We start from the raw sequence: 18,589 nt of genomic DNA, 5'->3' as shown, positions 1-18,589 counted from the left end.
ATACCAATTTTATGCTTATATTTTAAAGGACAGATTTAGTATCAGCCAGTTTTACTATGCCAAACTCTCAGATTTTCACACTGAGCTCACATAGCCTAAGATAATACTAACAAACTGTAATTTACCCAGACTTTAAGGATAATAGCAGGTGTATGTCTTTGTTTCTTTTATTTTCCATAATTCCTTCCTCCCACGTGTAAATAATAGTAATACTTAACTCAACTCTTTTTGACATTTTGCTCCCAAAAGTTACCTGCTTATAGTACCTTTTATATTCCTAGAATTTCTTCTATTGCTTTTTCTAACCATCCAAAATTTTAATGGAGTGAAATGCAAAGAAAAAAATACAGTAATTTTCCATTTTCCTCCAATATTTTTTCATAGACACTGTCTCATAAATTTGATAATGAGAAACACCTTCTAAGGTGACTATATTATATGTGTCCATAGGCAGAGTCCTAGACTTTCTCAACAAAGACTCAGAGGCAGAGATTTGTATGCAGGTAGCTTTTTGAGTAGTACTTTCAAGATCAATATCTGTAAGGGAATAAAGGAAGTAGAGTTTAGCAGGTGGAGGAATTAAATTGTGTTTCAGCTACAACAGAGACCTCCGTCAGCAAAGGGAACTTTGAAGATGAGATGCTCCTTAGGGCTGCTCAGCCTTGAGGCAACAGAGCCTTTTACTCTGTGACCAGTCAGTGAATGCAGGCTGCTTCTGGAAAAGGGGCCTGACCTGGCTGACACAACCTCTGTGGCCAAGGGGAGTTCCCAAAGAGAGGGACTAAGCTGAGTTATCAGCCACCAGTAGTCCCAGCAGATGGGGGGACAGTTTTCTTCATTCCTGTAGCGCACCACAGTATCCATCCACCCCATTGCACGGTTTGTGTACACCTAGAAACAGTTCTTCCAGGATCAATTAGTGTTTTTGTTGCCTGGTGGAAATTGTAAGTGATAAGATTAGTGGCATGAATTAATTCTTCTGTCAGAGGGTCTTGGGATTTTTTAGTGTCCTGGAACGCTCTAAAATTATATGCAAACTTTTTGTATGCATGCTTCTGGGGAGAGACCCTATAGGATTTTTACCAACGTCAGCTGGGTGCTAGTGTCTCAGCGATTCATTTGTTCCCTTAGTCACATATTCAATACAGAGTTACACACACTCTGTGCCAGGTACCAAGAACAACAGCAGTGAACAAGACAGAGATGGTTTCTGCACTCATTGCCTGTTACATCCTGGGCATGTGGAATTAGGCTAAAGAGCCACATCCAAAAGTAATTCATAAATATCTAGCTTGTGGGGTATTATAAGTGCTATGAGAAAGGGATAGAGAGTGAGGCAGTGTCAGGGTGGGTGTGGTATGTGGACAAGGTAGCTTGGGATGTTTCAGCAGAACCTGGAAGGGGAGGAGGCAGTCGTGGAGGAGGATTCCTTCCAGCAGAGGGAGTGGCAGGTTCTGGGGTTCTCAAGTGCAGCCTGCTCCAAGTGCTCAGAAGTCATTATAGAGGCCACTTGTGGCTGGAGCAGGAGAAGGGAGGGAGAGAATGGTGAGGGATGAGCTCAGAAATGGACCTGGAAGCCAGGTCAGATGGTTGTGAGGCCATTGTAGAGACTATGACTATATTTTTTTCTCCCTATGATTCTGGGAATAGAATCCAGGGCCTTATACATGCCAGGCAATCACTCTCCCTCAGAGGCTGCATTCCCAGCACAAAATCATGATTTTTACTGTGAGCTGGAAAACCATCAGAGAGTTTAGAAAAATAACAAGGTCTGATCTCATGTTGGAAGGCTTACCTGACTGCTGGGTGGAGCCTGGCTGTTGAGCCCATGTGGAAATGTAGTCACAGTGGCCTCACATGGACAGTAAGAATTCATCATTTTCTGTACATGAAGATACATTTCTTTCTAAAATTTGTCTTCATATACATTTATTCTGGATTTGAATCAAAAGATTTGAATCAGACAAGGAAATCAGATTGGTACCAGTGATTTCAGCACACATTGATAAGACTGGTGGTAGAGACCTGGAGGAGTGTGGAGTTATTCTTTCTGGAAAGAATTGGGGTAGGGGATGGCAAAAACAGAAAACAAACAACAACAACAACACTAGACAGGTACCTTGAGGCCAGACCACAGTGAAGATTTGGATGTTATCTGGAGTTTAAACAGTAATCCCTAAGGAAGCAGCACGTTCTAATTCATGACCAAAATTCTCCAAGTAACTGACAAGTGTGAGCAAGAGGGTTATGAGGCCCTGAGGCCGAGACAAGGAGAACAGTTTCGGGATTGCAGTGCCCAGGGCAGAGATCATGAGCACGTGTTCCTTAATCACTTGCAACATACAGAGCTCTATTCTAAGCACCTTATGTGCATTAATCTAATTAATCCCAAGACAACCTTATCAGATAGGCACCATTAATATCTACATTTCACAGAGGCACTCATGCACAAAGAGGTGAGGCAAACCTGCCCCAGTTGGGGGAACGTTACACAGCCCTTGGTACGAGGCAGGATTCAAACTCCTTTGGAGTTCAGGTTCTTACACACTGTGCAGTGATGCACACCTCACTGCCTCTTGTGAAGATAGGAGCCTGGGCATTTAGGGAGAATAATGGGGCCAATCTCTTAATTTTATCTCAAAGTGAAATGTAATAATTTTACATTGGTGTTACAACAGTACCCCTGAGAAACACCCTTCATCTCATCTTGTTTTCTCCTATCCTAGAACTTGGGTTGTCTCCATCTTCCTTTGTCATTTCATGCTGCCTTTTCTGCATCAATGTGATGTTCAGAGCAAATGTTTAGGGTGTCTCTTTGGATGAAACAGTATTTTGAAGTCATCACTTTGGTGGGTCTCCCAGACCATTCTTTCACCTTATCCTAGAATTTCTTACCATTCTTAGTACCTCAGACTCAGTATCCATTGGTCATCTTTTCCCTACAGCTTTTGTTTGGAACTAGCTTGAATCAATTGAATTAACTCACTGCCTCTAGACCATTACTAATCTATGGATTGTTGTGAATTAAGCTGGTATCTGGTGAGAAAAGTATGTCTTTTGACCAATTACTAGAATACAATCACAGGCTATATATAGTCATTCAGTAACTGTTACTTTTCTAGCTGTCAAAATGTGGAGCATTTGAATAGTACTAGGAATTTGTGAAGAGAACAGTGTCTAAATACCCAACTTACTTGTCCAAGGAAATCTGGGCTACACTGCATGGCCATTGATAGATCACCTCAGGACAAACTTTTTTTCCTTCTCTGTTTAGATCCAGGGAGGGATTGAACATCAGTGTTTAATCCATGTGGCTGTTAATGATACTATCACAGTTTGATAAAGTCTAATACCTATCATACCTCAGGCAGCATGTAAAAAAAAATCAAATAAGAACTTGATCCCTGACAGGTATTCAGTCCTACTATGTGATACAAGGAAACAAAAACAGCAAATGGGGCTGTAAAGCCTCGGTCCCTGGGCCTTCAGTGTATTTTTTTTTTTTTTTTTTTGTCCACATTTTCCCAAATGAGAAGACAGCATTGTCCTCTGTCACTTGGGCCTGAAGTTCTGAAGTCAGTGGTCTGGGAAGGAGGAGGAGAAGGGCAAACTCGAAGAAGATAAGAGTCTGCACCAGAAACCAGGGCAGTGAGTTTTATTTTGGAAAGCAGCAAGGGTTTGGCAATGAGTTGATGGCCTCTGAGTAAACAGGTGTCTGAAGCCCTTGGTTTTTGGAAACGAGTATCCCTCAAAGCACCAACCTCAGTGTTCACACAGCCACCCAAAGCCCTCAAATCACAGCCAGGCCTACCCAGCCCTTCCTTCTCAGCTCACGTTCCAGGTAAGGAGCATTTTTATTTTTGAAATCCAGGTGCACAGTGAGGAGAAGGGAGAAAACAGTGACACCCATCTTTTTAATGAGCATTGCTACTGGAAGAGAAATTAGCATCACCCTGAATTTTATGTGATGTCAGTTAAATGAAGGTGTTTTATAGCACTTTACAACAAATTAGAATCAACTAAATTGAAAATAAGCCTAGCAGCTGGGATAAGTAATCAGGTAAGTGGCCAGTTTTGCTATTTTTGCTCTGAGCTGAAGACAGAATTTGAATTTCTAATGTCCTAGAGGTGTGGGACTCACAATTGGGGAGCCTGGATCCCAGGATGATTGTTTTAGATGCTATCAGCTCAGTTGTGCCTTCCGGTCTCCAACTTGCTTAGCCATTCCTTGGAAATTGGCCTTGATACACACGCGTGTGCACTACAGAAAGGATTGTGAATTAGCGTAGGACTCAACTCTGTTTTGGGCTAAACATTAAAGAACAGCCTGGAAATAGACAACCCAGAACTAGGCAACAAATCATCCACATTAGCCAAGAGACTCTAATGAAAGGACTGAAATTCTTATGAAGATTTTGTGGCTATTTGCAGAACCAACCCAAATTAGAGGAACTGTCAGAACACTTTTATGTTTTAATAAAATGGGTCATGTGTTCACTTACTGTGGTTTGCACACAGTCAGAATGCCTGACATCACTCACACTGGCCTTGGCGGACAGGATTTTAGAAAAGAACTTTTTACTTCAGGAGCCAGTATTTCCTACATGAAGTACCGGAAGATTTTAGCATTTAAAATGTGTTCAGGGAACTGTTTAAATGCCAAAAGAAGCTTAGTGGTGATAACTTTTCTGGGGTAGGTGGCCTAGCATATACCTGATGTGTGTGTGTGTGTGTGTGTGTGTGTGTGTGTGTGTGTGCGCGCGCGCGCAAGCTTGTCTGGGCAAAAGAAAAAAGAAAATGATGGGGGGTGGGGAGGTGGGCGGTATTGGTGAAAGTGTAGCCCTGCAGATTGCTCAGAATGGAATTACCAAGAGGGCAACAAATGAAGATAAAAGGATGCCTGTAATTATGGTTTATAAAGAGAAATAGGCCATATTGAATATATAATTTTCATTTTTTTCCTCCTCTGCAGCCAGCCGATGAATTAAATGAAATAAACTAATCTGCAGAAAATCCCTGTACTTAGGGTGTTTTCTGTCAGTCTCAGAGAAAAATAAAATTTGCACAGATTTCCTCCTTCTCTCTACTTATAAACTTTCTATTTGAGTCTCTCTTCAAAATATTTCTGAATATTCTTTTCTCTTAAAATTTCTTATATCAAAAAAAAAAAAAATTCGGAGAACTTTTTAGATACCCAGTTGCTAAAGCAGCAGATGATTTTTCTCATGACAAGTACAAATGATAACCAGGACCTACTCCCCTGATTTTTCCAGTCGTAGCTTCCCTGAGCAGTAGCCTTAACCTGACTCTTCGATAGATTATCCTTGAAGTTTGGTTATGGAAAGAGCAGAGTTTTAAATTGCCACCATTATTACTTTTTGATAATTCTGCTTGTAAAGAGTGCCCTAAATTAGAGGAGTAACCAGGAAAAACTGATGTGTCTAGTGAGGTATCAGATGGACCCCATCACCATAGAGAGCAGGACAGGTCTCTGATGATTCCCGCTGACACAGAGAAAAGATCTTCAGTACTGAGCTCCTGGCTGACAGCACTTGACACTGTTCAGCTGACTTGGGTCTTGTTCAAGGTGGCACTTCATTGTTTTGACAGATCACTGTGCTCTGAAAGCATGAAAACATACGCCTGAGTGGTAGAGGTTGTCCACGGCATTTTGTTGCTCTGACAAAAATGGGTGCACAGAATTGAGTAGATTTATAGGCCAGGAGTTCAATGTGCTGACCTGTCATTTCCTGAGAAAGTTTTTTTGCAGTTCCTTTCCTCTTTGTTTTTGTACTGCCCTCTCCTGGCTAATAAGTTCTCTTAGTAATGAGTGTTTAGAAAAACCAAATGGTTGAGACTCTGAGGGCTGCTATCATTTCTACTTTCCATTAGGAAGGTAATTTCAAATTTTATTATATGAAATGTGGGGTTGACATATAGTGATTAATTCAGATGCACACAGATACAAGATTGCTGAAATGATATATCTGTATGAGAGTAATTTGGTCATTTATACGGACTTTGTAATGTCTGTGAAAGAAATGATTTTACCGTTTATTGCATCATTAGTCAAATTTTCTGAATTACTGATGTGAAAATACAGTGTTATTAGAAATAATCTGAACTCTTTTCCTCCATGTTTTGTGTCTTACAGTGGCTGCTAACTTACAGAAGATCGTAGATGATCCCAAAGCTTTAAAAACATTGACATTTAAGTTGGTAAGTGGGAAGTTATAGTAAAAGGATAATATTTTGTCATATTGTTGACATCAATAAGTAATAATACAGTTTAATAACCTATTCTATAATTTTGTTGTTTTGGGTCCATGTTTGCTTTCATCATCATTCCTCTGCAGCATTTGGGAACATTTTCTGATCATGAGTAGATATTTCCTCTGCCATGAATAGCCTCATTCTTCCACCATCACATCTTGGACTAAAGAGTGGCCATTTAGGAATCTTTAAACCTGCATGTTCCAGTTGGCTTTCAGTTTGTGTGGCAACTTGACCATACAGACAAAATTAAAATCAATTCAAAGCAATACTCTTTACTAAAGCTTTCTGAGGTGAAAGCCAAGTGGTTCCAACTTTTAAAAATAGAGGCTGATTGTTGTAGAAATGGTTTAGGTAATTGGAAGTGATTGCAGAACAGCTCACCGAAGGCTGGTGAATAAAGACATCACCTTTTACACTCACCTTTCAAATCACAGTACAGGTTTTTGTAGAGAGCAGATATTCCAACAATTTTTATGCACTAGCAGATTTTAAACTTAAAGTCTATAAGGCCATGGAGCTACAGAATCCTGGGGTCATTGTGATAAGAAAAGACGATGGTCATGGCTAGAAGTGAAGAGAAGACCAGATATTCAAAAGTGACTTGTTTCCTGAAAGTGTTAGCAAACAGTACATGAAGGCCAAATAAGTGGCTCATTTTAAAATTATGAATTAATCTTATCAAGAGCCAGTCAGAATGCCACAAGCAATTTAGGATTTGGATCACCAGCACTTTGCTGTTCACAACATATATTGATGAGCTGTCTTTTATGTCTCTTGTGAAAATTAAATGGAAAATGTGTGTGGCCAAAAATGCTAAATGATTAGTTATAGTAAATGTGAGCCTAGTGCTAATTAACTTTCTGGGTCTTGCTTCTCGTCTAATTTCAGATAACTAGACTGTGTGATAAAAGAAAAACACAAAAGATTTTTCACAGCAAGAGCATATCTGAAGACATTCTTTTTTCTTTTGATAATAAAAGAACATTTTGTTTAGACAGAGTGCTAGATTAACAAATTGTAAAATCCATCTTCTAGTTTGGGACCATACTCTCACTTCTACTGTGTTTCTAATTTACCTGTCATATAAATGTCCCTTTATTCACTTTTTATACCATCTCTAGAACGTTTTCCTGATTTGGGATATGTAGACAAAGATAAGCATTTGAAGGTTTCACACTGGCTGATGTACTGTCTTTAGGTAAACTGGAAGAATAATGTATCACTCTCCCTCATCTCCTTCTCCAATCAGTTTATAAGTTTCCTAGATTCTCTCTCCATTCTCTCTGCTTCTCATCATCTCCATTTCCAGCACCTTAGCAAGACACTCTCACCTGCAGAAACTGGTCTCTGCTGACACTTGGCCAGTGCCCAGCCCTGTGTACTGTCTGCAACTGTAACCAGAAAAATCTTTCTGCAGTTCTAAATAAGTTCTATTCTAAATAAGTTCCAGAGATGTTAACAGCTCTTCTCTTCTCAAACCCACACTCCTGAACATGCTTCAAAGCCGCCCTGATCAGATCTACCTTCAGATCCCCTGCTGTGCTTTGTCTCTGTTTGTAGGTCCCTTTGCATCTTGGGAGCCCAAGGTTCAGTGGGGTGAAGGTGACTAGGATTATAACATAGAAGCTGCAAATTCAACTCCAGTCTAACCTCAGAGTTCATGCTCTCAACCACTATTTACCCCTAGAGACAGGTCCCCCAGCCTCATGGTTCACAGTTCTGTTTCTTTGTGGATCCACCTTCAGATGACTGGACACATTGACATCGGCTGGAACTGGGTCTCTTTGTCCTTAAAGATTGAGTAATACTGCCTAGCCCGGCACAGTCCTAGAAACAAGTCCATACATGTGTTCGGTCCCCTTGCAGCCTGACAGTGTCATTGTATGATGCTCTTGTTAAATGGAAATGGATAGCTTTCCCCCCCCAAAGATAGTTAAATGTGTTAAATAAAACCAAACTCAAGAGTGACCTTCTACTTCTGTCACTTCACTCTCTATCCAGCTCTTGTTAGAGCCTGAGAGGGTTTCTTTGTTGTTATCAGCAGCCGGCCAGGTTGAAATCCACTTGACAGAGCTAATTTGAACTGATTTTTGGCCTGATCTTCTGTAGGCCACTCACATGCTGATGAAACTGCAGAGATTCAAATGCATTTGCCTTCATTCATCAATTTGGTTATTTTATTGAAGAATAAAAGATCAAAGTAGTTCAGCAGCACTTTTCCTTGTAAGCTGCCGCCACTGCTGCACATGATCCTTTTATCTCTCAGCTGTTTATCATGATTTTAATCTCAGAGGTTTCATTGCTTTCTAAAGGAGAACGACAGGGGCCTGAAAATCTTCTGAAGAACAGCAATATCTTGATACTGTTTTTTTTTGTTTTTTTTTTTAACCTCACCACACTAGGGCTTCACTCAGGACCATGGGGGTGCTTTAAAAAATAAAATCACTAATGCCCTGGTCCTATATCAGGTCGCCTGATATTTTGACGTCACTTCTTGACGGTTCCAGTGTTTAGCCTAGTCAGAGAAGCCTTCCATTTGGAGATGGCTCAATCACCATCATCTCCTCTCACCACCACTTGGTTCAGGTTTGGGAAGGTGTTTGTCCTTATGTGATATTTCTGCTTATATAAGAATAACAATAGCCCAAAGAGGCAAGGATATTGGTTATATAAAGAAGTGCATTCTTTTCCTTTTTCCTGCCCAATTAGATCATTAGGCTCTTTCTTAGTTGACAGATAAGATAAAACATAGGCTTTCCTTTGTTGGTATGGCCAGGGGCTGGAGGATCAGATTCTTTCTTCACTTTTAAGGAAAGTTAAAAGTGAAGGCATGGAGGGCATTTCAGCTTGGTGTGAGCTTTGAGTTTTGACATATCACTGCACCAGCCTTATGACAGGTTTTTATAGATATTTTTATTTTTTAATTTCATACCTTGTAGTTTTGTAATGTATGTGAAACTTGCTGCTTTTCAATGTGAAAATCTTGAAATTGTATTGGTGAAAATATGAAAAAAAAAACTATATTTGATTTGCCCTTAAAAGAATACCAATTGAAATATGTGTAATTACCACCCAATGGGTGCACGTTTACAAGAGCTTCATAGATTTTAGTTGCTGAAAACTGATAACATTATATGCCTTGCAGTTTGAGATTTCATGAGCATTTTAGCAATTGATGACTAAAAGACGTATTTCTAGAGGTGCTCATGTGTACTTAGAGGCTGAATGACTGAATCAGTAGTTCCCAAAGTGCAGGTAAAGTTGAGACCAAAATGGAGTAAAACCACCTAGGAGTTTGAACTTTCTCCCCTTACTGAAAGGAGAGAAAGATGTGACAGTGATCTTAAGGGAAACTGCCAGTTCAGGTAGGTCCATGAGGCAGCCCTGTGCCCTGTGCCCCCTACTCTTAAGTCTATAACAGTGGCTCTGCAAGGGTGGCTCCCAGACGGGCAGAGACAGCTTAACATGGAAATTTGGAAAATGGAAACTTGATAAAGATGCAAATGCTCAGGCCCTGTCCAGGACCCAAGGAGTGGGAATGCTGGGGGCTGAGCACAAGGATCTGATTCCGATGCAGACTGGAGTTCTAGAACTGAGGCTTTGTGAAAGGGAGCTTTATGCTTTGGGATGCACGGAAGTACAGCAGTGGTTCTCTGCTCAGTGGCACCTTGGAATTACCTGGGGAGCTCAAAAAATTTTAATTCTCAGACCACACCCTAGACCCGTTCAGTAATAGCCAGCGGGGTAGACACAAGCATGGGCCAGTTTTTAAATTCATCTGTTCCGAAGTGTGTACACATCTGGGATGGGGGTATCCTTCAGATTGGTACTAAGCAACCACAGCAAGTTTGCAGGGCACAGACCACACCATTGGCTTGGAGAAGGAGTGAGAAGGAATTTTTTGAAATCATAGTAAATACTTGAATGATGACATGCATGATGTCATATGCTGTCACACTAAGTACCTGATAGGGTACTTTTTTTTTTTTTTTTTTTTTTTTTTTTTGTAGGGGAAGCAAAATTTTACTTCTACCCTCTAAGGGTTTCTTGACTAGTCCTAAGAATTAAATTGACAATTAAGAGGAAAGCACTCAAATTTATTTAATATAAGCTGGGTATGGTAGTACACATCTGTAGTTACAGCTACTCAGGAGGCTGAGGTAGGAGGATCACTTGAGTCCAGGAGTTCTAGACCAGCCTGGGCAGCATATGAAACCCCATCTCAAAAAAAAGAAAAGTTTAACATAAGTTTTGGGAACTTTCATAAGGAGATGAAGACCCAAAGGAAGCCATTAGAGTTGAACTTTATATATGCAATTGGACGAAGAACAATAAACTGTGAAATTGTTACAAGGTAAGAGGGCTTGGAGGGAGGTAGTTAATCATGGACAAGTGACTAGGAGCATAAGGGTTAGTTTAACAAGGTTTGTGCAGGTTGCTCTTGGCTTTGACTCCCTACCTCTAGATCAGAGAATCTTCTACCAGGTGCAGGCAGAAACCTTCCACGTGGGAGTTCCAGCTCCTGTTTTAGGAAGGTCAGAATGTACTAGCTGCTCCTGCTGTTGTTGTTTTTAAAGAATCATTAATTTAAAACAGTCAATATGCCAGAGGGCATATTTTGGGGTGGCACAGCAGTCTGAACTCTTCACTTCTGAAGCCAAGGTTCACAAAGCTGGGTCTCTAGCTTCTGAGGTTCCCTTAGACCCTTCCAAGGGATTCTGGAGGTCAAAACCTTTTTCATAATACTACTAAGATGTTACTTGCCTTTCCTACTGTGTTGATACTGGTGTAAAAGCCACAGTGGGTAAAACTGACAATGTCAGCACAAATCCAAGCAGTGACATCAAACTGTACTATGGCCATTGCTTGCTTACTCACTCATTCACTGAAAAAAAACTGAAGTCATTTTCACTTAGGAATTTTCCTAATGAGGCACCAAGTGTTTTTTGTTTTTATTAACTCTCAACTTGAGGATGCGTGTTTTTAATATTCTGTGTGATGAAATGGGAATACTTATTTAGTATATCGAATTACATTGACAGTGTCTAGAAAAAGCCCTTGTGAGATTGATTGGTTGTGAGCTCAGCTAGCTTTTGTTGTTTTGATTTTGGTTTTGTTTTTGTTTTTCATAAAACACCTTTTTCCTTGGAAGAATAACTGACAATCTGTTATTATTCATGCTCAGGTATTTGGCAAACATATTTTGTTTTTCAAAATGAACAAAGTAAGGTTGACCCTTAAAGAACCTGACAGTATCTATTGCCAATAATAAATTTGAGCTTTCAAGCAAAAACATAATTTTGGAAAACATGTATCTGCTTGACATCCCCCTAGTTCCTAAAAGAATTTTCTGAAGAGATTAGCGATGAGTAATATTAATGAATATGATTTGTTGACATTGTATAATGAAACTTTCATATCGTATCATGAAAAATGTCAACATTTGGAAGATCTGCAGAATGCAGTGAAGCTTAAAATTCATGCGCAGGTAAAAGATCCATTTAAAGGGCAAGGGAGACCAATGGATTTTAATGGAACAGAAGATGAAAAGTTCAATGCTATGGTTTCAGATTCCACGTTGCAACTAACCTTTAGAAAGTTTTGGTGTAGTAGCCAAGAGATATCCACAGCTGTTCAGAAAAAACATTAAACACCCTTCACTGTTCTAACTACATATTTCTGTAAGGCTGGTATCTTCTATTAAGTAAGACACTAAAAAGTTTGCAATATAGAAAGCAATGTCAACCTTCCCAAGGTTTTTTTGTTGGTGGTATTGCTGTTTTGTTGTTGGTGGGGGGGAATATGATCATTTTTCATAAAGACTTTATGTTAACATGAAGTGAGTTTATTTTTGTTACATTTAATGAATTTGGTAAGTATTTTTTTAATTATTTAATTTCTAAGATAGTACAAGAAATGTAATTCACATAAACATGTTTTGGTGTTAATATGATTATATTATTTTTTAAATATCTTAAACAAAATTTTAATAATTTCACAATATTTTAACATTTTCTGTTTTAATTTCTAAGTGGAATAAATAACATCCCACATAACCACAAGTTTATTGGTATCCTCCTTAATTTTTAAGAGTAGAAGGACATCCTGAGATCCAAAAGTTTGACTGGTTCGCAGAGGGTCTTTGGTCCCTTGTGTCCAAGTGTCAGGACTATTTGCATGTTGCCCTTCTTTGTGTTGGAGTCTGAAAGAGACTTGGGCCCAGCAATGGTTACAGGAGGGCAGAACGAGTGCTTTGAAGCAAGCAAACTTACATGGCCTGTCCAGGAGACTGGCATGTCATTGGAGCTACTAGGCCCCAGTAACCCAGGGTGGAATGGGCCCTCTGGGAAGATTGCCCATGGGATGGACCTACTGTCACTCCCAAGTCCCACTTCCACTGCTCGCCACAGGAGAGGATTTCAAATATGAAATCTTTGGTTTCTCTTAAGATTAACTACTATTGGATCTTTCATTTTTACTCATCATCATTTTGTCCTCATGATATCCACATTGCCAAATCTCTGACGTAGCTTTGAAACTTTTGACAGACTGTACACTTGCCAGTGACCTGACCTTTTTTCATCAGCAGTGGCAGGGGTTTGTCCTTAGAGGTTTGTTGCTCACCTTCTCATCCCACAGATTGTCTCTGCCACAGGCAGAGGGTTGAATAGGTGATGTTAGCAGGAGCCATACAGGACAGAAGAGAGGGCTTGGCGGGTAGTTGGAGAAACAGTGGCAGCAGGATGAGAGAGCAGGTGAAGGTTCCACTAGGGATCATTGTGGCTGACACCACCAGGAAGTGTCTCTGTTGAAATGCCTGCTTGTGAGACATGAAGGAGCCCTTCTGATCTTATTGCCCCTGTACCTCATGGAGACCTTATCTGTCAAGTGAAACTGGAGATCTCACTGGACAGGCACAGTTTGGATGCTTTTCTCCAAATTCTAATATTCCTACCTGTTAGGCACCTAATTTTCTTGCATAAACATTAACAACTTACACTGAATGTTACTTTAAAGTCAGTTACTTAGATTAAAAAAAAATATTTAAAGTATGTTCTAGTTGGCTGCTTATTTAATGGAAAATGCTAGATCTGATGAAGGCTGGTTTTATGTTCTATTTATTTAAATATCCCAAACCACATACAAAAGCAGCTTAATTGTGGTGATTGGAAAGGGCCCTTTTCCTTGCAAAACAAATCACTCTGACAATAAATTAGCAGGAATTAGGCCCAGAAAAGGATTGTATAGTCCCTTGGTGATTAATCATCCATTCCCAGTCACTCATCAACTTTTTTCTCTTTACTTGTGGTATTTATATAATGTTTAATTCTGAATCTATGCACTATAGCATGAAGAGGCAGCTTAGAATGATGATCTGAGAGCAGTTGTGTGTCAGTGTGTGTGTGTAAAAGAGAGGGAAGAGTGGGTGACAGAGGAAATAAAAATAATTCAAATGTTAGAAGCAGTGAGCAGTTTGCAGGGCATTGGCTTATTTCAAATTCCTTCTGACTTTGAAGTAAGAAAAATAATAGACTTTGACACTCTATAATTTTCTTCAGTTTAAGGCAATTAATATGTCCTAAAATATGGCAAACAAAAATTGTAATGGGAAAGCACTCTAGTATAATAGTCAGCTTGCTGTTACTGTAACAGGAAAGATAACTTACTTATAAAGAAAAAAGGTTATTTTGACTCACAGGTTTGGAGGTTCTAATCCATGATTTGTTGGCCCTGTTACTTTGCACCTATGGAGAGGCTGTACATCATGGCAGGAGCACATAGCAGAGCAAAATCACTCACCTCACGGACAGGAAACAAAGAGAATAAGGGCCCAGTATCCCTCTATTCCCTTGAAGGGCATTCCCTTAAAGACCTAACAACCTCCCACTAGGCCCCACCTCTTAAAGGTTCCACCACTGCCTAATAGCACCTCCCTGGGGACCAAGTCTTTAACACATGGACCTTTAAGGTACATTCAACACCCTAACTATAGCAAGTAGTTTTCCCTGTAAAACTTACTCTCATTATTTATTCATTAAATAGCAGTTGTCAATAATGAGCCATCCAATACTGGGTGACTCCCTCCTTTCTTCCCTCTCTCCTTCCCTCCCTCCCATCCAAGATTTATAGTGGAAGTAATGGGAGTAAAATAACAAAATTACTTGAGTGACCTATTCAATCTCTTCTGCATAGTTAGACATTGTTGTGTTTATTATTACAAAGAGGATCTAATTAGAAAGTATCTTTAGATCAACTCTTTAGTTATTGAGAAATCTCAAGTGCATCCTTTGGCAGTCATGTTTCCTTGGCAGTTCAGAGCTGCAAGGCCAGGGTGTGGGTGGCACCTCTGCTCTGTACTTGATAGCATGATGACCAAATTCCTGACAGTAAAAGTCTAGAGGGTGACTCTTGGGGATCTCTCCTGGAAAAGACCGGACACTTGGTCCCATTACAAATCATGCCTTTGTTTGGATCTGCCATCGCATTATCAAGTTTTTAAATACCCACAACAATGACAAACCAGCATTGAAGGTTTTGTTTTTTTGTTTCCCTTTTCCAGGCTTCTGGCTGTGATGGGTCGGAGATTCCTGATGAAGTGAAGCTGATTGGGTTTGCTCAACTGAGTGTGAGCTGATGTATGTCCCTTGCTGTCACCCTGATCTGTCGTGGCCCCCCCCACACCCACTTCCTGTCCATTTCCTCCCACCCCCTCACTCCCAGTCCCAGCAAAATCAGAAGATTGTGAAGAGGCTGGCTTCAATGAAATGGGATAAAAAATAATTTTTTAAAACTTACAACACTCCGAGTTCTGCTTTATTCTCTAGCAATCCACTGTATGAGAACAAGCAAATGCTACAGCTGCCTGACTGTTGCTGATTTTTCCAAAAGCTATTGAATATTCTTAGCATTCAATTCGGATAGCCCTTAAATGAAAAGAATCTGAAATACACTCAGGTGGTCCTATTTACTGGCAACAAAAGGAATTTTCTATCAAAAGCCTATTTCTCCTTTCATTGTTGTTATTTCTGTTATAACACTTCAATTGTACATCTGACAATACTGCCTCTTTTATGTTGTACTTAGAAATTAATATACTTATAAAATTAAGATTTATTAGCCAAACTTGAATTCTAGTTTTAAAACTGACTGTGAATTTTATTTTTCATATATTTATGCATTACACACCTTAGCTATAAGAAAAAAAAAGTTTTTTGATTATATGCTTCTTGCAGTTAATCTCTTGTTATTTAAACAAAAAGTTTCAGGTCTATCTTTGGAGTATTTATAAATTCTAATTTTTGAAATGACTGAATTAGGAACTTGGATGCTTATTCTTTTGGCTTGTTTGCCTAAAAACCAATCCACAATCTGATTGTCTCTTGGGAGAGGGAGGTGCCTTGCATAATTTCACATGAAGAATGTGCCTGAGGCTGCTTTCCTCTGGAATAGTCTCAGATCTAAAATTTCCTCTACATAAGGTGGCATATGTAAGATCTGCTTAATTGGAACGTTTAGAATGTTATAAAAAAAAAATGTTGCCATTCTGTTAGGTTGCTAACTGTAAACCCATCTCTGATTTGGCTCTCCTTAAGAGATAGGATTTGTTATTCTAAAGGTGATAAACTTGAAAATATCAGAATCTGAGTTTTACTTGAAATTCTGCAGAATACCTAGATGGAGTGAAAATAATAGAAAGGGTTTTGTGCAATGACTAAAAGGTAAAATGCTGTTAAGTTTCAAGAATAAATACTTTCAACCCAAGTAGCCTTCTGCTTGACTATATATTCTGGAACTAGTACACCTTAGGATTTTCACAATTGGAGTCTAAACTTTCAGGGAGGTGGGCTCCCAGGATGGCACTGTGGCTCTTTCCTAGCTAACCCTAGATACGGCAGCTCTTTAATGTACTTTAAAAAGCAAATATATATTACTAAGGACAAAAAGTTATTTATAATTGCCTTGTCATAATTGTTAAGGTGTTCTAGAGCCATTTGCATACAATTTAATGTAATTTCATTCCATTCTATTGTTTACACAACGATTACTCAAAGATGACTGCAAAGGTAAAAGGAAAATAAAAGTGTATTGCACAATGAAACTGTGTCACATCTTTTCTTTCTTCCTTTAGATATTATCTGCATTTTGCTGTAATGATATTTAGCACTTCCATAAAATACATAGTAAGAATTACCTAGTGAGAAGTGCCCTAGAGGAAGAATAGGGCATGCATCCAGTCACAGAGGATTGATTTGACAAGAAACTTGAATTGGCTTGAGGAGAGAATGAAAGGCAAACATCTACACTCTGTGTAGACATATTGTTTTTGAATTAAAAACACAGGGCTTCAGGGAACAATAGAGAATCATTCCTTTTGAATGCCTCATTCATTTAAGTGCTAGGTATGTTGAAGTAGAGAGTGGTTAAATGGCTTGTCCAAGGCCTTTCCCAGAGCTGGTTGCAGAGCTGGACTCCCAAGGTCCTGGTTTCCTGTCATCAAGAGCATGCTCTTAACAGTCTTGTGTATAACTCATGAATGAAAACAGAGTAAGACAAGACCCTCACCTTCTACTCAGGGAAATGCACATGAATAACTGGAGAACTTTGCAACTTGGTAATAAATATCATTTAATATCTGCATTTATACCCATATTCCTATGTCCTTCCTAATGACATTTGACATGGCTTGCATACATTCATATAATAGGATAAAGATTTTGAAACACAGATAATGTAAGACTAAGGAATAATAAGAATTGGCTAATCAATGAATGCAAGAATTATGTTTGAACACACAAATTCACAATGAGGACCTGCATAGTTGCTAGAATATATAGGTTTGAAGCGCAGCTTCCTAACACCATACTAACTTAGTACTCAGCTATGCAAAGTGATCTACAGATACAGTGCAATCCCTATAAAAATTCCAAAAATTTCTATGGGACCACAGAAGATTCTGGAAAAACAAAGCAATTCTGAGCAAGGAGAGCGCTGGCAGTATCGTATTTCCTCACTTCGAAATATGCTACAAGGCTTTTGTAATGGAAGCAACATGGTGCTGACATAGAAACTGACATATAGACCAATGGACAGGGCGGAGATCCCAGAAGTAAACCCCCACACATTCACAGTCAACTGATCTTTGACAAGAGTGCTAAACATGCCCAATGGGAAAAAGGATGATCTCTTCAACAACTAATATTGAAAAACTGGACATCCACAGGAAAAAGAATGAAATTGGAGCCTTACACCATATACAAAAGTCAACTCAACATGGATTAAAGACAAAATCTAAGACATGGAAGTATAAAATGCCTAGAGGAAAAGGGGAAAAAATCTCTTTGCCTTTGATCTTGGAATTTTTTTTCATGTGATGCCAAAAATACAGTAAACCAAAGCAAAAACAAGTTTTATTGCATCAAACCAACAAGCTTCCTCAGAGCAAACAACCAACAAAATGAGAAGGGAATCTGGAAACTCAAACAAAACCACAATGAGAGGTCACCTCACACCTGTTAAGATGACTGTCATCAAAGACAAGATAAGTGTTGGTGAAGATGTGGAGAAAAGGGAGTCCTTATACATGTTGGAGATGTGAATTGGTATAGCCACTGTGGAATATACTGTTGAGGTTCCTCAAAAAAAAAAAAAAATAGAACTCATACGATCCAGGGTTTCCACTTCTAGGTATGTATCCAAAAGAAATGAAATCAGTATCTCAAAGAGGCATCTGCACCTTTGTGTTCCTTTGCAGCAGCATTCACAGTAACCAAGTGCCGCAGTCTGGCTGGGCACAATTCAGGAGCCACTTGTCAAAAGAAACTAACTTTATTTTTAGAACTACAAACGCCAAACAAAACAGCTCCTCAGGAAAAAACCCTCAGAGCCCAACTGCCACCACCGGCTTCCCACAAGCCTCTCACCCCCACACAAACCTCACCACCTCCCACAATCCTCCTGCTCTTGAGGCTGATTGGCTGGGTCGTGTGAGCGGAGCCAAAGAAGTCCCCCAATGAGCAGCTCCGTGGAGGAGCCAATCAGCTAGATGTTGCTGGGGCCGCTGTGAGCCAATCATCAGCTGGCAGTCTGAAGGGCAGGGAAACAGCCCAATGAACATCACCGCAGAGGAGCCAATCAGCTAGATGTTGCTGGGGCCGCTGTGAGCCAATCATCAGCCGGCAGCTGGAAGTTTGCTGGCAGCTGGAAGTTTGCTGGGGCCCCTTTGGCTGTGGCTCTCAACATCTCCCCCTCTCTGTTTAAACAACAAGCATGTGGCTTGGGGACCGTGCCTGCCTTAGGTTGTCCAATACTACAT

At 39.7% G+C, this 18,589-nt stretch overlaps 1 protein-coding gene across 3 annotated transcripts in view; it reads left to right on the top strand.

The window, feature by feature from the left end:
* STK39 (serine/threonine kinase 39) overlaps positions 1-16,375 on the top strand; it is a 264,560-nt gene extending 248,185 nt beyond the window's left edge. For all 3 annotated transcript variants that reach the window (XM_081261265.1, XM_081261264.1, XM_081261266.1), the window contains 2 exons: positions 6,155-6,219; positions 14,837-16,375. In XM_081261265.1, the coding sequence (XP_081117391.1) occupies positions 6,155-6,219; positions 14,837-14,911 (140 nt within the window). In that variant the 3' untranslated portion in view covers positions 14,912-16,375. The remainder of the gene's footprint in view (positions 1-6,154; positions 6,220-14,836) is intronic.
* The last annotated feature ends 2,214 nt before the right edge of the window (positions 16,376-18,589 follow it).

The sequence above is a fragment of the Spermophilus citellus genome (genome assembly GCF_964194105.1).
Source record: "Spermophilus citellus genome assembly, chromosome: 11".
Taxonomy (NCBI): Eukaryota; Metazoa; Chordata; class Mammalia; order Rodentia; family Sciuridae; genus Spermophilus; species Spermophilus citellus.
This window is presented reverse-complemented; position numbering and strand designations above follow the sequence as displayed.